The sequence below is a fragment of the Pogona vitticeps genome, chromosome 11 (genome assembly GCF_051106095.1).
Source record: "Pogona vitticeps strain Pit_001003342236 chromosome 11, PviZW2.1, whole genome shotgun sequence".
Taxonomy (NCBI): domain Eukaryota; kingdom Metazoa; phylum Chordata; class Lepidosauria; order Squamata; family Agamidae; genus Pogona; species Pogona vitticeps.
In genome coordinates, this window is record NC_135793.1 from 5922473 (window position 1) to 5945815 (window position 23343).

The following is a 23343-nucleotide window of genomic DNA, read 5'->3' on the forward strand; positions in this document are numbered from 1 at the left end:
TGGCAACTGGATATAGCCCAATATGATATTGGTACAAAACAATTCAGCATTTTAAAAAACCCATCTCTCCTAATTAATGTATTTGGAAAAGTTTACATTTGCTTAGACAGTGCATAAGGAGAATTCTCCCGAAGGCAACTGAGACAAACTTCCCCATGCCTAAGTATATTACGAAATCCATCCCATTGCCTCCCCCAAAGTCTTGGCAGATACACTGCCTTCCGAAGCCATTCATGACGTGTAGAACTGAACTTTCCTAAGGGAGATCATTAAAAAAAATACCGAATCGGCATCAAAAAGGTTCTGCTCTGTGCTAAAAGTATCCTTGTTTTCTGTTTGGAGGGCAGAGTTATGTGGAAGGTATCTTTGGTTTTAAGAGACCACATGTTAAATATGAGTCAATAATGTGAAGTGGGAAAAGCGGAGGGGGGGAATGCTAACACAATTCAAAGCTACATCCAGCTTTGGTCAACCCTTACCTGGAATAGAGGGTCCATTTCTGGGCAGTGCAGTTTAAGAAGGATGTCATTTAGGTCAGTGGTCCTCAACCTTGGGCCTCCAGATGTTCTTGGCCAGCAGAGGTGGTGGAGAAGGCTTCTGGGAGTTGTAGTCCAAGAACATCTGGAGGCCAAAGGTTGGGTACCACTGATTTAGCTGGAACATGTTTGGAGGAGGACTATCACATGGAAGATGGGGCAAGCTTGTTTTCTGCCATTCCAGAGGCTAAGACCTGAGCCAAAGGAGTCAGACTAAGGCAGTGGTCCCCAACCCAGCTACCCTTGGATTGCAACTCACAGAAGCCTTCACCACTAGCTGTGCTGGCCAGGGTTTCTGAAAGTTGTAGTCCAGGAACATCTGGGAACCCAAGGTTGGTTGAGAACCACTGGACTAAGAGGGAGGAGATTGAATTTAACTTCAGAAAGAACTTCTAGGTCCATAAGAGCTGTTCAGCGGAAGAATTGTTAGGTTGGGAGGTGGTGACAAAAGAATAGACAAAATGACCTTTAGATCTCTTCTTCTTCTATTCCTCTGAGAAGACAACATACCGTATTTTTTGCTCCATAAGACGCACCTTTCCATAAGACGCACCAATTTTTTAGGAGAAGAAAACAGGAAAATATAATCTGTTTTCTTCGTTCCATAAGACGCACAGACTTTCCACCCCCCTGTTTTGTGGGGGGAAAGTGTGTCTTATGGTGCGAAAAATACGGTAGATAGTTGAGGATGTTCCTTTGAGGACCCTTGACATTAAGGTCCCTGGACATTATTTGAAAGGCAGGTGATGCAGCAGGCTTGCTGAAGCTCAACAAGTCAGTTGATAGGAGACTAACTGGGTAAGCATCATGTAACTATAATCATTACATCAAATTTGTGTCACTCTTAGCATCTGTTCCCCTCTTCAGGGTCCACTGCCTAAATATTTTAGCCCCTGTTTATGTCAGCCACTCTGCATCAATGACTAAGACCTTCGGTTGGATCTTTTTGGCCATAATATTAACTTAATTCTCTCCTTTTCTCCCCTCTAAAAGGATTATGAAGCTTTCTTTGAAGCTAGAGAGAATAACGCAGTATATGCTTTTCTAGGATTGACCCCTCCACCTGGTTCAAAGGTAATTGTTGTTGTACTTGTGTTATCAGCACAATAAAGAAACAGAAGTCCTCATCTTCAGTACCGAATATTACTGTCTGACATTCACAAACCATGGACAGAATAAAGGCACGTTCGTCCACAGACAATTGGAGAATACTTTACAATTTAACCAGCCATTCATGGTAGCCATTCATCTGTTTCATATGCCTGTGAAATGTCTGCTCCTTTTTGCAAAAGGCAGTTGTGGGGGTGGCACATTGAGTTGGATGATGCTTGCAACACCCAGTGAGGGAGTTAACTATATCTCCCCATGCTTTTTGCCCACCCCAAATGACTCTCTCTTCCAACACTGCTTTTGGCCTCGGAAGGTACAGTTTGTACAGCAGTGCATGGAGGGAAAAATGATGCCACTTCTTCCTACACAGTGTTTTTTTATCCACTGTGCCCCTTCCCCCCCCCATGGCCCTTTGTGCAAACTGTAAGACAGGGTGGGGTAAAGTGGTGCTTACTGTAATAAGCAGATTGAGCCTTAAATCAATATAGAACCCTGGAACCTATGGAGGGCAGGAAGGGAAAACCCAGGAGCAAATGAGGATCGTAAAGAATGGCATTTTTTGACAACAGAATTTTTAAAAGGTTTGTTGCCAAGGAGAACATTTGCAGAACATTTTCCAGGATGGAACCATAATTGTTTATTTGCACTAAAAAAAGCAAAAAAAAAAATGTCTTCTAGCTTCCAAAAGAAAAAAAAGGTGGAAAGCTGCTTTTGGCCTCAGCTTTAATGCATGAAAGCTTCCTTCAGGTACCCCAAAGCATCTCTTAGCAGAGAAACACGTGACCATCCTTTGAACATGCAGGCCACTGTGGCTGCTTTGGAACAGATTTTTGCCCTGGGAGCTGGCAGACCTGTCTTGTGGCAACCGTCTTGGCTCATTAAGCATTAAAACCTCTGCAGGAATCTCACAATGGGAAAATTCCCCTCTGATACTGGTAGCACCAGATAAGACGTTTGGACCAGTAACAGATGGTTTCATGGCAGTACATGAAGATCACTTGAACGTCTACCAAGAAAAAAAACTGGCACGAAGAAGTGTAGGTTTGTCCATAACTCCCATGTAATAAGGTTGTTTCTTAATATGGTTGCTTTCAGGTTTGTCAGTCTCTTCTGGAAAAGTAAAAAGAAAAATTTATATATTCAGCATTTGAGCCTTGCTTCCTGTTTATTTTTTAATTTAAAAAAGGAAGCTGCCATGGTGCATCTTGGGAGCTATAGTTTTGCTGCTCGTTAGGCTCTATGGAGGGCGCCTCCTGGAAAACGAGAACTCCCAGGAAGCATTATGGGAGCTTCAATTTTTTTCCCATTAATCACAGGAGGCAAGGCCAGGGAAGGCCGTGCATCCTTAGAGGGTTGTCCCTTTTTCAGGTGAGTGAAATGTAGGTATCTGCAGGTGTGTGGAGGCTGAAACTGCCAGAATTTTGCCTGGGGAATTAGTTGAGAATTCCAGGAGTTGGGAGTTTTTAACAACCTAGGAGCAGGAGGGCTACACAGTAGATCTAGCTGTCTATGGGTTTTGCATTAATACATAACTGTAGGAATGAAATGGTCACCCCCTAGTGCATGAGTAAGGCAAAGAGATGTTGGAGCACATTTTTCAGTTATGCTGTGAGTTCATCCTAAATGTCGATATCTCAGCCACTGAGGATCAAAGTAAACATCCAGAAGGAAGGGGGTTCCCAACAATTGACTTGGCCCCCAACCCCATGGTGGGATTTTTTTCAGAGATACATGTTTCAGCCATCAGCCCCGAACATTCAGCCTGTGTTTACCCTCCAGAGACCATGTTGAGTGCAAGAGACCTAAGGGAGGAACGCCACGTGCTTCTGGCCAAGAGACCCCTTTCACCCCTTGAAGGGATACTTCAATCGCGTCAAATGATACGTCCAACTATGGTCTGATTGGACTTTCATGGACTGTTGGACGCTCCTGCCCCTTTCCTTTCTCTCCTCTAGCCCTGCAGCCACTCCCTGTTCACAGCTGCTTGGGTAGAGTGAACCAAGATGTTGGGACTTGTCCACATAAGATGAGGAAGTGGCAACTGTGGGGTTTCAGCCATTATTTGAGTCACAAATGGTTTACCTAGCTCTTCACGTTTGAAGGTGGTTCTCAGCACAGGTGGAAAATGCGCTCCAACCTCTCCTCTTCAGCCAACAGTCTCCTCTCTGACTCTGGGGCCCTTAAGCACCTGTCTGCATGGTGGTCCACCACAGCATCTTCCAGAATTTACTGGCATTGAGAGAAGTGTCTCCAGCATTTCCTCAAGTGCTGCCATAATTTGTTGCTTCCTGTCCATTTCCATCAGCCCATCAGAACAAGCGCTCATGTTCAAGTTGCCATGTTTTACTTCATAGCACATGCCCAGATATTTTATTCATTCTGGTCCTTGTTGTCGTTCTTCCAGGAGGCAGAAGCTCTGGCCAAGCAAGAAGCATGAATTTGCTTTTTCCACACCCAAAGCCTTAATGTTTCTGCAAAGGAAAACTTCTGCAGCTCTTTTCTGTAATAGCAAAATTGTATATGCTTCAAGGGGGGGAGGGGGGTAAAGGGTTTGTTGTTTTTCCTAAAACGCTGATTGTGGCACACCGCCTTCTGCCGTCCATGAATACAAGACGGAGCGCCAAGCGAAACATGCCAAGAGGACCACAAATGTCATGAAATGAAGCATTCAGAAATTGTTATTTCTCCTCACCCACATGGTGTAAACTGTTTTGGCAGTTGTAGAGGGTTTTTTTGTTTGTTTGTTTGCATACTTTTTAAAAAATATGTATATTTTACTCTCATCAGATCCACTGTTTATGCAAAGGGAAACCATAATTCATAAATCCTAGTGCCTCAAAAACATTACTGAAAAAAGAGCAAAAAAATAACCATACTTGATGTCTTTTTTCTTTTTGTACAATGTGGATTTAAAAAAAGCTAGGATGTGGTATAATAAATAACCATTTATTGTGATGGTTAGGACATATCTTCATTTGTATCATTGATATTGTTGGATACTGAAATGCTGTGATTTTGTAGCCTTCAGTATAGCTACCTAGCTAGCTTTCTTTCTTTCAGTGCTGTGAGATTCTCATTGTGGGGAAATTCCACAAACCAGGCTTTGATCATGATGTCATGTAATTGCCGCTCGGGGACCAAAATAAACCCAGGTGTACAAGACTGGCGTGCATTCGTGATGAGACATGCATGTGTATGTTACAAATAAGCCAAAAAGAAACAAACAGAAACAGCCATAGTACTTATTCCTGTAACCTCAAAGCCTTTTGAACATGCAATATTTTTCAGAAATTCCATACCGCTTCAGCTGCATTCGTTTTAGCTTTTGGAAAGCAACAGCCAGGAATTGCTGGTTGAAAGAGTAAACTTGTAAAACTTTGCTGATCTACAAGAAGAGATATCTTGAAATTGAGGGCTGAGTTGTGAGCTTCTTGGTTTTTTAGAACTTTTCCAAAATTATGTGGTTGCAACGCAGGGCGGCTTTTCCCCGCAATCCGTGCCTTGTCTTGCAGGAAGTTGTGCTGTTGACTTTTCCATCTGTGCCCTGCTGACCCATTTGCATGCCTCAGAAGAGAAATCCTGCTGCACGTCAGTAAACATATACAAGCCTTCCAATTTTCCAGAACTCTTCCACAAGCTAGGTGGTGGGGGGAAAAAATCAGGTGAAGGACAGAAACATGGAAGTCCAAAACACGTAGCTAGATGCACCAAACCTACAGTTAAGCTTGGTAGAAGAAAGATTTAAATAGTCTTGTAGGTAGGTGTGTACACAGGAGGTAATGTCTAGCAATGTTAACCCTTCAGTCATTTTTCAAAAATGCCTTTGTTGTATCTCGCTACACAGCAGTATTGAAATATATCAAGTCTCCTGGCCCATCTCCATTTGGGGACAGAAATAGCAGTCTGAACCCTAAGATCCTATCCATTTATACCTACCATGCACACTTTCCCCTTGCTAACCCATTTCCTTGCTCTTGTCTGTTCTGTACATGGAACAAAGATTGCTTCATAGCTGTCACGTTTAGCCACCATAGTCGGTTTGTTGCTTGCTAGCGTGTTTTCTTTTTCCTCCTTTGAAAACAGAACTAGAGTGTCTTGTCCAGAACTCCAAACCAGTTTACAGGACTCCCTCCAGACCACAAGCTCACTGAGAATCAGACTTCCTTGTTTAAATACCTGCCCTACTCAATTTTTTTTAAAATCAACCTTAAATAGTTACTCGAGATGGCGAGCACACCAGCCCTGTTCCCTTCTGCCATTACTGTGGACATGTGGAGAATAACAGACTGAAGAGGAGACTTCCTCTATGCCTGGAGACTCTCCACATGATCAGAAGCTTTCATTTCCAGGTTCCCAATTATGTGGGAGGCCTGCAGCTAGAGAAGTTCTGTTGTCATGCACATGATAAGATGGAAGTGATGGGAGAAGGAGACTTCCTTGTGAATACATTTAAAGTAAATCGCCAAGAACCATGATAGGTTAATGGATGGTTTGTAGATGTCTTTTTGATGCAGAGAGAAGATATTCTGAGTGCAAGTTCCATGTCTCTTAGGCAGCATGAGCAGTGGCCATAATCGCTGGGGGATTCTGAGAGTTTTCACTTGAAAAGGCAGCTCTCCCAAAATTCTCTGCTATTTCTACTCTTCTGGATTTCAGCTTTCGCTGTAAAGGAGGCCAGGAAATCGAGAAGTGACTGCATGCCCATGAGCTCTTGGCACATTCCCAGCCATCCAGAGAGAGCCAGGGCTAAATGCCTCATCGTTTAACTTGAACGTTAACTATATAGAGGCAGGAACAGTTTCCATCTCTGAGACAGGAGAAAGATGTTCCTGTCCTTCCTGAGTTCCCTGTTCCCTGTACTCGTGCGGATCTATTTTGTTCCTTCTGTTTGCCTGTATATGCCCAAAGTGATCCAGGACTGCATGAAATAGTGTGAGTCTACTCTTTCTCTGCCTTCTTAGCTAGATACCAGGAAGTCATCCTGTATTTCACTGCTGCTCCTTTTTTCTCTTCCAGTACAGTGCTGTGAAGGATGGGATAGGCTTATTCTTGTCCTGGGGTGGTGATAGGAACATGTATTGGTAAACCTAGCCCAACTGAACGAGCATGGGAGTGCCTTTTCCATTCCATACTTACGTCGGAACTTAAAGATGTGCCAATGCCATCCATTCGGTCCAAATTATTTGCCTTCCAAAGTGCATCTGATTCATTTCAAGCTGGTTTGGAGCCCGTCCAGTTCAGCTTGTGTTTGAATATTTTAGAGTATCTGTACAAGAAAAACCATGAAAAGGGGGAAAGATAAAGGGATCTGGGAGAGAAGGTGAAACCTGGTACTGTCAACTACAGCTCAACCTTCATTGTGCAGGCAAAGCCCCCACCAATGATCCTTCCTTGATTTCCTTACCACTGCCACCCAATTATTGGCAGCCAAACAGATTTATACATTGCCCAGCTTCTACCCTTCCATGAATCCATTCAGCATTAACTGGGCTCTATTAGCCAGCAATCATTCCCACCCCTGCAGGATCCTTTAGAATAAAAGCTGCTGCTCTGGGCTTTAAGCCTCCAAAGCACTGAAGCAAAATTTGATGCTTTGGAGAGACTTTATTCAGTTCGAGCATTGCTTCAGACTTCCATGTTTCCCTCCGGATAGGTCTGGAAACAAATACTCCTACATCACTTCATTTTCCAAATCGACTACTTTTTGAAACTTGACAAACATTGCATTTGGGTGCCAAATACAATAACCCACATTCTTGGGTATAAGGGTATAAACTGAATAAATTAATAATAAATCGGTGTGCTGCATTTAAAATTTCAGAGAGCTTTTGCTCTTCTAATTAAGAATGCATTTGAGTTTTGTTTTTAAGTCAGAACAGACTTCGTTGAGCATTCTTGGTCCTTTCAAGTTTTTTTTTTAAATTCATGGCTGCCTTTCCTATTTTGAATGGTATGGTTTTAATTTCTGAAACCCTTAACTTTCTCCCCTCTGTGATCATTTTGAGTCCTAGAACAGAGTCATAAGATGTTTTGTTACTCTCTTCTTTCTCTCAAATTCTTATGACCTCTCAAAACAGAGATGTCAGAAGATTTAAAGATCCACAGTAACGTTTCAGAGGGGTGTCTTTTTATGAAGTTAATCTCTTTATTGGTAATCAGCACACGATATCCACTTCCCCAAAAACGTGTAGTAAGCATTGTATGTGTGCCTGTTTTCGTTCTGCTCGTTCACATTACAGGATGTGCATTTCATAATAAAAGTTTCTACTTAACACACAAACTAAACTGCGTTGTTATTTATAACCTACAACAAATTTGTGTAAGAACAGTGGTCTTCAGCATTTCTTGGAACTTGGAATGGGTACTTTTAAAAAAAATCTTGACTTCCATTCTGGCACGTTCTGGGAGTTGTAGTACAAAAAAACCTTCCCTATTTCTGCTACAGGTCCAGACTTTGTTATAACCTGCAGCCAAGCCCACTTCTCATTTTTCTTGATGTCCTCAAGAGCCACAACAAACACAGCATGCTGTGCAGAACCACGAGATTGATAGAAAATACTTAAGAATAGAAAATACCTAATTCAACACTGCAGCTCCTGTGGGCTAGATAAACCCGGGGTCCCCTATACACTTAACATCGCGTTTGGGCATACAACTCCCATCGGCCCTTTCCGGCATTGTGAAATCATAAAAAGGAATGACAAGATAAAAGATCACACACAGACGCCACATCCAACTCCACTTGGTTTCACTTAAATGAAGGAAGCATTGGTTTCCACTCAGTTCCGTGTGTGCTGCTGAGTCACATGTCATTGCAATGCCTTGTGAAGTAAGACATCTCTGGTTGCAGAACCATTTTTATGGTTAGTCCCATAGAAAATGCATGGAGGAGGGTGTGTCCTGTCTTAAGAGACGTGTCATTTAAGCATTCAGATCCTGCTGTATACAAGTCAGCTGCCTTTCTAGCAAACATTCCACATGAGCAACATTCCTCTATGCCTCTAATCCGGAGGTTCCCAGCCTTGGGTCCCCAGATGTTCTTGGACTGCAACTCCCAGAAGCCTTCACTGCCAGCTGTGCTGGCCAGGATTTCTGGGAGCTGTTGTCCAAGAACATCTAGGTACCCAAGGTTGGGAACCACTACAATACCAGGGGAGAAAACTGATATATTCCCAGATTTGGTTGTGTTCAAATTTGATAGCCACAGCCAGCATAGCCCATGGTGAAAGATGCTGGAATTTATACTGTCAACACCTGGCGGGGCACATATTCCTGCCCTCTGCTCGAAAGTGGCTATTTTTCATGGTTTAATATGGCAAGCTTCTACTAAACTTTGGAAGAAGACAGAGTGGGAGGGGGGAATGTGGCAAACTTGGTTCACACCTTCCATAAAATGCTCGTTTCTCATTTAGCATTTTATCTTTTGTACCTTATCTGAAATCCTGTTGCTTAAAGTAGAATGTTACAGCAAGAGTTGGCCCATTGAATCTGTGGGAATCAGGTGAGTCAATTCCTCTGCAAGTTTGACTGATTAAATTGGGCCTAGTCGAGTTGTAACTTTCTATGCCAAGCAACAGGATTTTAGCCATTGACTTGAATGTTCTCAGCACACGCAACTCACAAATTTGATATAAAACCACATAACATTTTAATATCGCTTGACATCTGCACGGAGCCACAGCCTCAGAAAGAACCTCCTGCCATATTGTCTACTATTGTCGTCTTCAGAAACTTGGGCACCTCTTCGTTCTCCGTGGCTTCGTGCAGCATCTCAAAGTCCTACAAGAAATGCAAATGAAACGTCATAGAGAGAGAGACAGAACAAACTGGTGTTCTGGGTTTGCTTTCACAGGGGGCAATGTATCTGGAATTAGAGCATCACTGTGTGCAGCAAGGGAGGACAACAGATAGACAACCTGAAGGGCGGGATGCTCTTTTTGTTGGTGGTTTCCATCTTTGGCCGGGGGCTGGATTCAAGGATGATCCAGTTCTCACATTGCTGCCAACTTCTCAGACCTTTTGAAAGGACAAAACGACGGGTGGGAGAGAAGAATCTCCTTGGACAAAGTATGGAATAACCATACCTACCTGCCCAGAGAGGGAGTTCTAAAACCGAAGGAAACCAACGAAAAGGCCCTGCAAATGGTCCTGATCCGTGGAGTTGCAAGGGGAAAGACAGAGGCCAAACTTCAGATGAAAACAGATCGATAAAAAAAATGCAGCTGTAACTACGTTCCTGTGCTGATAACTTTAGCTTCCCACCCCAAGTCTGATGGCTCTTACCCCGCAGTACTCCTCTCCATTAAAGATCTGAGGTGGGATGGCATCAGGCTTGCCTGCTTTGTCCCTCATCTCTTGGAGTAAACGTTCGCTGATGGACACATCCACTAACTGGTACTTCAGCCGATTTCCATCCAGAATGCGAAGGACTTCGGACTGCCGCTGCCTCACCTAGACAAACGCAAGCTTTCCCGTTAAATGTGTCTGGTCTCTGGGTGTCTGTGAATTTCGTTGTATGGTATACTGTGTATATACTTACAATGACAATAAATTATATTATTATTATTATTATTATTAAATAAAGAGTGGTGGACAGAAGAGCTTTCAGGCAACCTGGAATTAGATGATCAGTTTTAAAACTCCTGCGAATGGCTGGCCACCTTGTATAGCATTGCTAGACACCCTCACTGCTTAAGGAAGCTCACAGTTCAGTGAAAAGTGATAAGAAGGGAAGGAAAAAGGACAGGACCCATCCTGGCCATAAGATAAATGCCATAACTCAGTGGTCCCCAACCTTGGGCCTCCAAATGTTCTTGGACTACAACTCCTAGAGGCCTTCACCGCCACCTCTACTGGCCAGGATTTCTGGGAGTTGAAGTCCAAAAACATCTGGAGGCCCAAGGTTGAGGACCACTGCCATAACTCACATGAGGATGGCACCTTGATTTTATTCGTGGGTTGGGTGGTTGATTTAAATTTTTAGAAGAAGAATTGTGTGCTGCCAGTTTTGACTTAAGGTGACTTTTTCCAAGGATTTGTAGGGTAGGGTATGCATAGACGTGGTTTCCCATTCCCTTCTTCTGGGGGGGGGGGATGCCCTGGGGCTGTGCAGCTGGCCCAAGGCCACCCAGGTTGGCTCTTCCCCCCAGGAGGCCCAATGGGGGAATCGAACTCTCAACCTCTGGCTTGGCAGCCAGAGACTTAACGCCCTGAGCTATCCAGCCCAGCTGAAGCCTTTGTAACCCGCCCTCAGGGCAGGTTACAGAGCTGTAGAAAAAAACACATTTTAAACAGAAGATGTTTAGAACATTTTAAAACCAGAGACTGCTCTCTGGTTGCGGGCTGATGGGTCCTGGAGTCCCCACCGTCCCTCACCTCCCGGGACCCCGTGACGCTGGTGTAATAGACCCGAATGGTGCCCATCTTGCACCCAGCTCTGCACCTCGGCGCCACCGGCCCGCCCCCTCCTCGGTCGCTATGGCAACACAACGGCCGGAGCGACTCGGCTCTTTCGAGGTCCCGCCCTTCTCTGCCCGGAATGGTCTCCCGGAGCTGTCACTCAAAGGAAGAAGCCCGCCCTCCAGCTCCTTGGCCTTTTCTCGGCTCTCTGGCGCCCCCTTCGATATGGTCGAGTTACGACAGCAGTCATAAATTAAAACGTTGAGCGCTCCAGGTTTCGTCCCTCAGCTGTCCAGATAACGACTTTATTGGGGGAAAAAACATTGGAGGGGGATTCAGTGTATTTTCTTTTCTTTTCTTTTCTTTTCTTTCTTTCTTTCTTTCTTTCTTTCTTTCTTTCTTTCTTTCTTTCTTTCTTTCTTTCTTTCTTTCTTTCTTTCTTTCTTTCTTTTGCCCTGTCAATATTCCTCTGAAATTCTCAAGGCACAAACTTGGGTCATCCCGACTCCCGGTTTGAAAAATACAGTAATTCCGTCTAGGACTACAGCACCTATAATCCCTCGGTCACCTGGCCCCTTGCAATCATATTACCCTTTATCTGTCACTCTGAGGGGCTGCAAGGCACTCCCAGCAGGGTGGGCCACCTGAGGTCCATCCTCCACATGCTGTTGGACTGCACACCCCCATCATCTTCTTACCATTGGCTATTGTGGTCAAGGCTGCTGGGCATTGTAGTCGAACAAAACCTCGAAGGCTAGAATATGCCTATGACTATATTAGGTGCTCATGAGACTGAATAGACATGTATTTATTTTACTTTACTATATTATTTATGACATCTGTAGCCCTTCTTTGGTATTAGTTTAGCTCTCTTTTATTTTTATTTTTCGGTTGTGTTTATGATTTTTTTTTTTTTTTTGGCTTTAGATCCGTGGTGCCCAACCTTGGGTCTCCAGATGTTCTTGGACTACAACTCCCAGAAACCTTCTCCACCACCTCTGCTGTCCAGGATTTCTGGGAATTGCAGTCCAAGAACATCTGGATTACCCAAGGTTGGGAATCACTGTGCTAAAAGATTGGGTTCTAGGCAGCTTGCAAACTGTTTAAATTTCCACACAGACAAACCCAGATCAAACCAAATGGAGCTTTAAAAATATTAATAAGCCTTATATACTGTAAATCAGCCCTGTCAGGTGTGCTGGATAGCTATGATTGAGGAAGCCCAGGGTTCCCCAGATGATGTTGACCCACTTCCCAAAGGAAGACATGGGGCCATAGGTCAGGCAACGAGAAGAGTCATAGTATATGGGTCTAAGGCAGTGCTTCCCAATCTCAGGTCCCCAGATGTTCTTGGACTACAACTCCCAGAAATCCTGGCCAGCACAGCAAGTGGTGAAGGCTTCTGGGAATTTTAGTTCAAGAACATCTGGGCACCCAAGGTTGGGAACCACCCCTCTAAGGGCTGAAAACCAACCTGGTACAGTTAGAGTTGGTAGGAAATCAGTTAAAAATGGAGGGGCATGCGTCTCCTTTAGATTCCTAAATCTCCCCGTCAGCAGCTAAAAATCAGATGTGTCAGCTGACCTTCGGCTTGTGAGCAGAGATGAGCATTGCAACTTGCGCAAGGTCTACTGGCAGTAAAAGGAAACTGGAACAGATGAAGCAAGGGTGGCAACCTACATCGGGGTGAGTAATCTGAGGATCCGCTAAGTATTGACTAGTGAGGAAAATCCCCCCTTACTGCACAATCCTAGGTAGGTCTGGGTGGGCTTTCTCAGAAGTAAGTGCACCTCCATTTTCTTTCTCCCCTTGCATGAAGACTAGTAAGCTTCTAAAGATGATGCAGATGGATGGATGGATGGATGGATGGATGGATGGATGGATGGATGGATGGATGGATGGATGGATGGATGGATGGATGGATGGATGGATGGATGGATGGATGGATAGATAGATAGATAGATAGATAGATAGATAGATAGATAGATAGATAGATAGATAGATAGATGGATAGCTAGCTAGCTAGCTAGCTAGCTAGCTAGATAGCTAGCTAGATAGATGGATGGATAGATGGATGGATGGATAGATGGATGGATGGATGGATATGAGCACAGCTGTCTTAGGATAAAAGATCCTTTGCTACTCTGCCTCAGGCAGTACAATATCTGGGGTCAGCCCTGCTGAGTAGGATCACCATGTCTCCAGGCACCACTCATAGTCTCAGGGGACCCTAAAAAAGGTCCTGAGCTTGTTGACTTAGGTTTAGAGAGTTGGACACAAGCATTAGCTGTTGGAGACCTTTGTCACCTTGATTCAGGATGCAGGTTATAATTTATGTGTGCTGGAGGGATGAAAGGACAAATTCTTTGTAACTGATGTTAGACATTATTCTTGTATTCCAAGTTTTAGTGTTGCCTCTTATGCCTGTTGAGGTCTCTGTATGTCAGGATTGGAGAAGAGCAAGGCGCAGGAGCAGTGATACAGTGGTAAATTTAAAAGTGTAGGGGCTCCCCCTGACAGCCTCTGTAGTGACCTCACTCCAGAACGAGAGGCCAAACAGGCAGGATGCTGGATCCGTGCATTTCAGCTATTAAGGAACAGGGCTTTTGTAAGGGTGAGGGTTCTTGATTTCCCACTCAAGACCAAACCACCAACTCCATCCATAAAACTCAGTGCAGACAGATGGCTGGAAAGCTACTGCTGCTTCAAGGGGTCCTTATGGTCATTCACTAAATGATCACCAGTAATGAAGCAATCATACTTTCTGGTTTATTACCCCCAAATTATCTGTCTTAAAAGCACCTTTGCTTTTGGGCAACACATACATCTGCAAACAACAGAATTCACTGTGGCACCCAACCTTATCTATAGAGCAGATCATTATTTTCAGAACGTTCACTTTAACCCGAGTGCACTTTCATTACTGACCTGTTCTTCCTATTTCCCACAGAGTTCCCCAATTAGCTCCAAGTTGCTTGGAAAATGAAAATTTAGCTTATTGCACAATTGTTTTAAAGAAAAGAGGAGGAAAAAAAATCACATATCCTCTTTTCTATTTGCTGTTGTTGTCACTGAGCATGAACGCAATATTTTCCACTAGGCGTGACTTCCGTATCAGACATATTAAAACAAGAACCAAGACATTGAAAGAAGCAAGACATTGGAAAGGTCTTGCAGAACGAGGAACCAAGAATGCCTTCGATCCAGCTTTGCTGCCATTTTCAAAGCTGATTTTACTCTGCCCTGCTTGCAAAGGTATGTCATGTATATATTTTTTCTCGGCATTTATTTCAAATAAAATCAAATGAAGAATATTGGCATTAACTTCCACTCTGCTTCCAGCCTAACCCTATGTTCATTTGCTCGGAATTATGTCTGACTGTATCTAACTCTTATTCCATAGTTAGTATGTTCAACACTCTAGCCTTTAAACATTGCATTTTTAATGCATTTCATTGGGAGTAACTCCCATGGAACTGAATAGGACTCTGTTGTTGTCATGCTGTCAAATTCCCTCCAACTCATTCATTCCTTATGAATGAGTGACTTCCAAAACACCCCATCCTCAACTGCTCATCCCTTGCAAACTCAAGACTGTGATTTCCTTTATAGAGTCAACCCAACTCATATTTGGGCTTCCTCTTTTCCTGCTGTCTTCAACTTTTCCTGGCCTTGATCTATTTTCAAGCAAATCTTGAACACATCACACAACACGGCCAAAGTGGGACAGCCCCGGTTTCATTATTTTTGGATTTCCTAACAAAACACAAGCTTGATTAGACCCAAGGCTAACTCATAAGCAGATGAGGTTTTGCATCCAAGCATGGATGTGTCAGATTGCATTATAGGGCTACCGTTTCTGTTCTTGCCAAAATTTGGGAATACGTACCAGTGAAATCAGCAGGATGTAGCCCTAAATAAGAGTGTATAGAGCTGACCTGTGAAATTCTATACAAACTGCTTTATTCAAGTACCACTGGAATGTTAGACTTCTCTTCTACCATCTTATCTTCCGTTTGGAGGGATATCGGAGGGCAATCCTCTGATTTCTGTCTGAAAATGTGTTCGGTGGAAATCGGGTTTAAAAATAAAAGCTGGGATCATTCCTGCATTGAGCACGGGGTTTGGATTTGATGGCCTTACAGGGCCCTTCCAAATCAATTGTTCTATGATTGTGTGATTCTATGTTGGTGCAACTATGCCTATGGAATGATGTCACCATTAGGAGAGATTTTTGGAACTAAAGACTCCCCTGCTCTCCCATGACTTTTTCAGTTTGTGACATGATCTGTCTCATTGCACGAAAGTGGTGGGACAACAGTTGGCCACCACTTTCGTGCAATGTACTTCATTAACAGCAATTGGACATTAAAATTACATTGCGCTGTAATATCCAATGGCAGCTGGCTGCTGTTTTTCCTCAGATAACTGGAAAACCATTGTCCTAGAGTAGTGGTTCCCAAGGAAAAGAGCAGTAGTTCAATTCCTACCGAGCAGGGGTGGAGAAACATCAGTCAGATGATGTACTGCTTCCATGATGTCTCACTTTGAGCTTGGGAAAGCTGTTTTTTGTCAAGTACAGCCACTGCCCATGTTGGTTGCAGAATGCTGGAAGTTTCAATCCCCCAAAGTAACTTTTCCAATGATGTTTGCTGGAACATTCGGTTCCGCATTGACTTCAAAGTGTTGATGCTTACGTGTAAAGCCCTAAACGGTTTAGGGCCTCGATAATTGATGGAACGCATACTCCCACCAAGATTTACCCGTATCACTCGATCGAGCCAAGAGGTGAGGCTGAGGAGCCTAACGCCGAGGGAGGCCCGGAAGGAAAAAAAAATAAGAATTTGGGCCTTCTCAGTGGTGGCTCCTCGCCTCTGGAACAACTTCCCTCTAGAGATTAGTGTGGCCCCTTCGCTGGGTAGTTTTAAGAACCAATTAAAAACTTGGATGTTTAAGCAGGCCTTCCCCCCAGTTAATACTTAACTTTCCCTTCTTCATTTACCTTCTGTTATTTCTTTTCCATCTTGAAGAATTTGTTTTTTGATCTAAATTTTTTTTCATTTTGTTATATTTATATGCTGTTTTTATCTGTTTGGAAGGCGCCTAGAGTGTTCGCAAGACCAGATAGGCAGGATAGTAAACAAACAAACAAACAAACAACCGGAGGGCGGTCGGTTCCTCAGTTCTGCAGCGGCTGTGAAGTCTCCCATTGCTGAATTAAGGCAGGAATGGCAAACCCATTTAGTGTTGTGCTATGAAATTCCTTGTCCTTTTCCAAAATGACTTATCTGTACTTTCCTTCTCTTTTAAAGGAAACCTTCTCAACGTTACCCGCTTAGGCAGTCTCCATCTGATCCAAGATGCTGGCAGAAAGCTTCCTTACCAGCATTGCCTACAAAGCTGAACTGCAAGCATCTCATAAGTGCCAGGGCTTAGAAGCCATCGAAGCAGAATCCTGGAGGAATCCGTTGGAAGAGCCGGAGGGCAATGGAGATTTCCATACAGAATCTGAGAAGAAAGCCTTTACAAAGATGGCGGTACTCAGTCCTGACCGTCAGGTGTCTGTGCAAAAGCCATTGCCGACCAAAAGATTCAACCACATCCCTCCATCAGCTCCTCGGCATATCCCGATGAAAGAGCAACTCTGTGAAAAAGGGCTGGATCTCTATCGATCCTGGTCTGGCCAAAGCCTTTATCAGAACTATCCGGATCTCCACATTGGAGGCGATCACATTGCTTACCATACCTGCGATTCGGGTTGCGTCATGGACCAGGGGTGTAATGAACCACCCACTGGCCCTGTTCTGTGGTCCAGAGACATCCTGTCCCAATATTCCTCTGTCAACGAACCTCTGCAGAGGTTGAAGGCCATCAAGTTGAGCCATGGTGACGAATGTGGAGAAAGAACCATCACCCTCCATAAAGAGCCCTTGTCTAACTCCATGATCAACAACTACATGGAGAGCAAAGTCCAAGAACTTTATAAGCTGGTTTTGGAAGAGAAGCTGACCCAGTGCGGCCACCACTCCCTGGTCTCCAATTGGCTGGTGAATAATATCGGCGAGCTGTCTCTGGATCCGCACGGCGGAGCCTCCAAAGCTCTCCTGCAATCTCTAGCTGCCTTTGGCCTGCAGAACACGAGCGGCGGGCAAAGCAGTGAATTCGCCACTCCGAATTTACAAATCTCGCCTCCACTTTGCAAAAGGAAATTATCTGCGGTGCATTCTGCATTGTGATGGAAAAGGAAAAGAGGGGGTGGTGGAAGACTTTGGAGTCCGTTCCTCTTTAAAGCGTCACAGACTCTTGTTGCAAAGCCGGTGTGAAGCTAAGGTCCCTGGTCCTTTTGATATCTGGTTCTGAGTCTTCAACAATCATCTTGGAACTGCAGAAGCTGGACAGGACCTTATGGATCATCAAGTCCAGCTCCTGTCAAGGAAGCACAGGGGGGAATTGAACTCCAGTCTCTGGGTTGACTGGTGGGGACATGGGAGAGGGCCTTCTCTGTTTCTGCTCTGAGACTTTAGAACTCCCTCCCACTGGAGGCCAGACTGGCCCCATCTTTGCTGTCCTTCCACAAGCAGACAAAGACCTTTCTCTTCAGGCAAGCTTTCCCTCAGGGAATGGTTGGCTGAGTGGCTTTTTAAAAAATTGACTGTTGCACCTCCCTGCTTTTTGGTGTTGCTTATGCGTTTTTGTAAAGTGTGTTTTTGATCCTTTTTCATATTTGTATACTCGCCGTTGTTGGCTTTAATATTGTCTTTCAACAATGTAAGCCACCTTAGGTCCCTTTTTTTTAAAGGCAGGGTAAAACATTTTAAATAAATAAAAAAATTCGTGATAACCTGCATTAGACACTAGTATTTTCAGTCTAGTCATGATCCAGTCAATATTTATTTATTTTTAAAAAGCTATTTTGTTGGCAGCATTTAGAGTTGAATGAAACCTTTCGCTCATTCTAGCACAGGGGTGCCCGTTTGATTTTGAGCACCCATGCTTTCAGCTTTTGGTTTCATTTGCGTTGCGGAAGCGCTTGGTGGAACATTCCGGAGAGAGGTAGAGGCGCATCATTCTAACGAAGCCTTGGAACATGACATGGTTTGTGTGTGTGACATTTTCAAACTGATATTTATGGAACAATTGAGTTACTGAAGTTCTTGTGACAATCTTTTTCTACTTTAAAAAGATAGGAGAACTGAAACAAACCAGGACTTCTGCTTCCTATTGCTGATTTCCATGTGTGAAAGAAGCCTCTTCTCCTGCTTCCTTAAAGGCAAACACTTCTCTGTCTGGCCATAATCGTAGACTTTGGGAGACACCGGGACACAACAGCCGGTTCTTGGAATGTGCATCAATCAACAGATCTGTAGCCTCTCCTTGAATGTTTTAATGGTGGCACCAGATCTGTTCAACATAAAGTTACAGCATAAGGTCAGGATAATGTTGACCAAAAAAACACAAAACAAACAAACAAACAAAAAAACCTCAGACTTGAACAATGCCCAGAATTGATTGAGCACGGCTATTTAAAAATAAATAAATAAGTGTAAGGACTTATCCTTGGTGTGTTATGTGTCGTCAAGTCAATTCCAACTTACGGTGAAATTAGTAGAGGTCCAAGTTATGTGAGATGTTTAAGGAATGGTTTCACCAGTTAGTTTTTGTGAATAAGCAGAGATTTGTACTCAGATCCTCTAAATCCTTGTCTAACACTTAACCTGCTCCATTACACTGACTCTCGCTGGAGACTGCATATCATGGCTTAAGAAGAGCCCTGATGAATGAGGCCAGCATTCTGTTTATACAGTGGCCAACCAGTTGCCTACGGCAGTGGTCCCCAACCTTGGGCTTCCGGATGTTCTTGGAATACAACTCCCAGAAGTCCTCACCACCACCTCTGCTGGCCAGGATTTCTGGGAGTTGAAGTCCAAGAACATCTGGAGGCCCAAGGTTGGGGACCACTGGCCTACGGGATGTCCACAAGGAGAACATGAGGGGAACAGCTTACTTCTATTTGGCTTCCCTGATAATTGATACACTATCTGGAGGTATCTCCATCATGACTATCCAGTCATAGATAGCTGAATCCCCCATAAACAGACCCAATCTGCCTTTAAAGCTGTCCCTAGTTGGTGGCCATCATTCTATCCAGCCATTTTGTATCAAACCAACAGCCCGGCCGGTCCAGCTTTCTGTCTCCACAGCAGCCGGCCAGATGCTTCTGGGAAGTCCACCAATGGTCCATGAGCCCAAGAGTGCCTTCCTCTTGCCCTTGTTCTGGCAGACGGTGCTCAGACATGGGCTGCCTTAGATGCCGGCGGTACTGTAGCCCTCATGGATGGAAGCCGCCAGCCATTTTATCTTCCCTAAGGGAAAAAAAAACATGAAAAGCATGGTGAATGAGAAAGAAAAGAATTCATTTTCCTTCTCTTCTTCCCCACCCGAATATCAAAAAATATTTGAGCAGATATAGATGCCTGCCTCAGAATATGTTTTACGATGTCTCTGATACCCGTGGAGGTGTTATCCTCCTGGGTGGCCTAGCTGGGGTAGAACTTGGAGACACGATTTCACAACACTTCCAGGGCTCGGTGATGTGGGTGTGTATAGTGAGGGGGTGGGGCGGGATGTGAGGGATTCCAGAAAATGCTTCCATTTGGGGCTTGGGACTCAGATCGGAAGACTTGCCAACATCCCCGCGCCATTCTAACTCATGCTGGTCCTATTGATCTTTCAATATCATCCATCTTGTTGGAGATCTTCCCATACTCCCTCTTCTGATCCAATGTCGTCGTCCATGTATTTCTCTTTTCTATCACCATCTTGTGGTGTGGCCTGCCCATCTCCATTTTCATGACGCCATGTGCTCTTTTACGTCTATTATTTTTGTCTTTTGCCAAATGTCTTGGTTTCTTGCTCTATCCATTAGTCCGATATTTAGCATCTGCCTTACGCTGGCTCCATGCATGTCTGAGAGCTTTTCCATTATGGATCTCACTTAGGACCTTCTACCTATCCGTTCCATTTCTATCCAAGAGAACAGTCCAAAAGCTTGCCCACTCCTCAAAATAATTTTTAAAAATTCTGCTACTCATCACGCAAGTGTTCATGCACCACTACAGGGAAACCAACGCTTAAGGAGTACACGGTGCAACCAAAACATGCCTTTTGTTCCTTGTTTAAATATTTTGATTATAAAATACCAATTTGTCTTGATCTTAGACTTCTTTCAAGGACGTTGTCCACTAAATGAGGTGTAACACCAGTTTTTCTTGCAGTCACTCAGTGTCTGTTATGGACATGGAGATTCCTTTTCCTTGTTCGGTTCTCTCCTCCTCTTGGCAAATTTAAAAGGAGAAAAAGTGTGTGTGTGTGTCGGGGGGGTTGATGTAAAAGGCAAAAGATTGCGACACTTTAAAGACGCTTTAAGGACGAATGGGTTTATTTCAGAGCAGGTATTAGTTGATAAAAATCCACTTCTCTAGACCCAAAGGCAACTACAGTCTCTTATACATATCCCTAGGGTGCCAGATTTCATGAACAGATAATATACAGATAATATTTCATATACAGATAATAGCCAAAAGGACAATAGTCCATTAACACAGGAATGGGACTGTAGAGCTGTTAATTACTGAGCTAGGTGATAAGCTGTATGTGAGGTAGACTTGGCTGTCACTCATGGATACGTTGCTTTCTCCTCCTACCTGCTCACGTTGCAGCTTCTTGTTGCAGTGTTATGTCCCCTGCCATCCATGAGTTACGGCGAACCTATGAATGAGTGACCTCATAAATACTGTATCTTGTCCTCAACAACCCTGCTCAGCTCTTTTAAACTCAAAGCTATGGTTTCCTTTAGGGAGTCAAGCCATTTCACATTTGGTCTTCCTCCTTTCCTGCTGCCTTCAAATCCCCCCCCTCCCCGCATGGTGGTCTTGCCTTCCCACAAGGGCTACCGTGGTCGCATTAAGTGCCTCTTGTGTAAAGTTCATTTGCCATTTTGTGAACCTTGGTTTTGAAACACAAGAGGGCAGCAGAGGAAGTAATCTAGCTGGAATACTGTACAGGGGAGCTCTTGAAGCTTTCATTGAGATTCATTCACAATGGAAGCTAAAGCAACTGACAGTAAACACAGTCGTGCCCCGCTTTATGATTACCCCACATTATGACTAATCTGCTTCACGATGACGTTTTTGCGATCGCTTTTGCGACCGCAAAACGATGGTCTAAATGGGGGAATTTTGCTTAGCGATGATCGGTTCCCTGCTTTGGGAACCGATTTTCGCTTTACGATAATCAAAAACAACTGATTGTCAGGTTTTCAAAATGGCCACCAGGTGCTTAAAAAATACCGAAGCCTATACAAAAATATCAAGACCCAATCAAGCAAACCATGTGAAACATGGTCCAGCAATTTACAAAACATTACAGTTAACATAGCAGTAAATATTCCATTTGATACCTAAAGAGAGAGAAAAAAATCAATCAGCATGATATAAAATTTATAAATGGTATATCCGTACATTCAACTACTAAACCCCTGCAATAAACAAAGAGCTAATAAAGCACAACCCCATATTTTAGATTAAAATGTACATTATTACCGCATCTACAGCTTTGGAAAGTTACTAACTTTTTCAAGTTCTGCAAGTCGCTTGTTATAACGAATGCCATGAGAATTCATTCAGTCATGAATAAAGTAACAATTCTGTTTGAAACAAGGAAATCGGATCACAGATGGATATGCAAGAAATGTTCTTGCTGGATAAGACCGAAAGGGTGATCTAGTTTTTAAGAGTGACCATCTCATATGGTTACTTCTATGGTCTATTATTTGACTGGCATTGTGGCTGCAGAAGTACATTGAGAGGTGCTAGCAAACAATGAATGAAATAAGATAATACAGGATAAAAACCATCTAGTTTGCAGACACCAACTCTCTACGATGGCTAAAATTGAGGAAAAGTTTTCTGAACACCTCTCAAGTTCCAAATATTAAACCCGAAGAGGCCAGGCTAAACCTACAGAGAGCAAAATCAACACAACTTGTTGGATGGATGAATGTCCCCCACCAGGATAAGATTCTCTCTCACTGGACCACCTGGAATTCACTTAACAGACTTCAAAGTGAAGTAGCAAGATCAAAGAATAATCAAGTAAAATGGGGCAAATTTTATGTGACCATGCAGAACTTTGATCAGTGCAGTACTTGCGTGCATGCAATTTATTCCCCACCACGTGTACAAAGGAAGACCTAGCAAATGGCCAAGATAACACGATTGAAGTAGCCCACGTCTGGTCAAAAAACAGTCTAATTAACTTAGCATTTTAATTTATTTTAAATTTCACCTCTATTACGTATGCATTTATCATTTTAAATTGTGTAACGCTCTGAGGTACGAATAAAAGAAAGAAAGTTTATACCCATCATCTGGAAGTCAGACCTACACTGCCCCTGATTCTACACATTCCATAGATCAACAAGGGCTAATAGAACTAGGAATGTGCTCTGGTTTGAGCAGGGCTGACCAATTTGGGACGCCCAGGTTCTGGGGAACTCCAGCTGCTATCAGCCCTAGCTGTTCTAGAGCCAGTGGAGAAGAATGAGGGGTTCTGTAACACAGAGGTTGTGGAAGATGGACTGTGCCTGGTTCTTTGACATCTGCATTAATAACTGTGTGCCATTAAGTCAATTCTGACTTACAGCGACCCTTTTCCAGGGTTTTCCAGGTGGAGAATACTTAGGAGTGGTTGACTCTTCCCTTCTCCTGGGGTGCATTTTGAGACTGTTCATCTTGTTCAAGGCCAAAGTATACCAATCTCAGACTATTTCAATTTCTTCACTGTCAACGTTACCGTTTCATAGTTTCGTCTGTAGTCATGATTTTTGCCTTCTTAACATTCAACTGTAGTCCTGCTTTGGCACTTTCTTCTTTCGCTTTCCCAATGTTCATTTCAAGTGATTGCCGCTATCTGCCAATAGGATGGTGTCATCCTTGTATCTTAAATGATTGATAAATTCTGTGGCTAAGAGTGCAAGTGGCAACCGAGATTTCTTTATTTCCATTTCTCTTAATTCTGAAATCACCTTGCCAGAATGGGCAATGTCCCAGAACTTTCCAGACCCTGACGAAGTACACCCTTCACCCTCCCTCTTTGTGCGGGTCCTGGGTGGACGTGATGCTGAGATCAGCTGACTTCTCCTGCGATCTCCCAGGCTTGTGTGGTACTTAACAGAACAGCCCTCAAGATGCAAGAGATGGAACATTTTGCATCTATAATCATATTGACGTTAAACTGA

General features: G+C 43.7%; 3 protein-coding genes across 3 annotated transcripts in view; 2 read left to right on the top strand and 1 right to left on the bottom strand.

Annotated features, from left to right (window-relative positions):
• Positions 1-7931, top strand: part of SH3BGRL (SH3 domain binding glutamate rich protein like) — a 32646-nt gene extending 24715 nt beyond the window's left edge. The window contains exons 3-4 of the mRNA XM_020807722.3: positions 1530-1610; positions 4051-7931. Of these exons, the coding sequence (XP_020663381.1) occupies positions 1530-1610; positions 4051-4083 (114 nt within the window). The 3' untranslated portion in view covers positions 4084-7931. The remainder of the gene's footprint in view (positions 1-1529; positions 1611-4050) is intronic.
• A 1339-nt stretch (positions 7932-9270) lies between these two features.
• Positions 9271-11166, bottom strand: LOC140702253 (SH3 domain-binding glutamic acid-rich-like protein 3). The gene is made up of 3 exons (XM_072981081.2): positions 11022-11166; positions 9930-10097; positions 9271-9425 (listed from the first exon to the last, which is right to left on the bottom strand). The coding sequence occupies exons 1-3, from the start codon at positions 11067-11069 to the stop codon at positions 9330-9332; spliced, it is 312 nt and encodes a 103-aa protein (XP_072837182.2). The 5' UTR covers positions 11070-11166; the 3' UTR covers positions 9271-9329.
• Positions 11167-14160: 2994 nt separating this feature from the next.
• LOC110086636 (uncharacterized) lies at positions 14161-17886 on the top strand. Its single transcript, XM_020807696.3, has 2 exons — positions 14161-14300; positions 16358-17886. The coding sequence occupies exon 2, from the start codon at positions 16406-16408 to the stop codon at positions 17279-17281; it is 876 nt and encodes a 291-aa protein (XP_020663355.3). The 5' UTR covers positions 14161-14300; positions 16358-16405; the 3' UTR covers positions 17282-17886.
• Positions 17887-23343: the final 5457 nt, after the last annotated feature.

Excerpts from the sequence above, each read along its gene's own strand:
- LOC140702253 (XM_072981081.2), bottom strand. The coding sequence starts at position 11,069 with ATGGGCACCATTCGGGTCTATTACACCAGCGTCACGGGGTCCCGGGAG. Across the intron at positions 10,098-11,021 it reads GCGTCACGGGGTCCCGGGAG|GTGAGGCAGCGGCAGTCCGA; the intron begins GTGAGGGACGGT and ends GCGTTTGTCTAG. Across the intron at positions 9,426-9,929 it reads ATGGAGAGGAGTACTGCGGG|GACTTTGAGATGCTGCACGA; the intron begins GTAAGAGCCATC and ends CATTTCTTGTAG.
- LOC110086636 (XM_020807696.3), top strand. The coding sequence starts at position 16,406 with ATGCTGGCAGAAAGCTTCCTTACCAGCATTGCCTACAAAGCTGAACTG.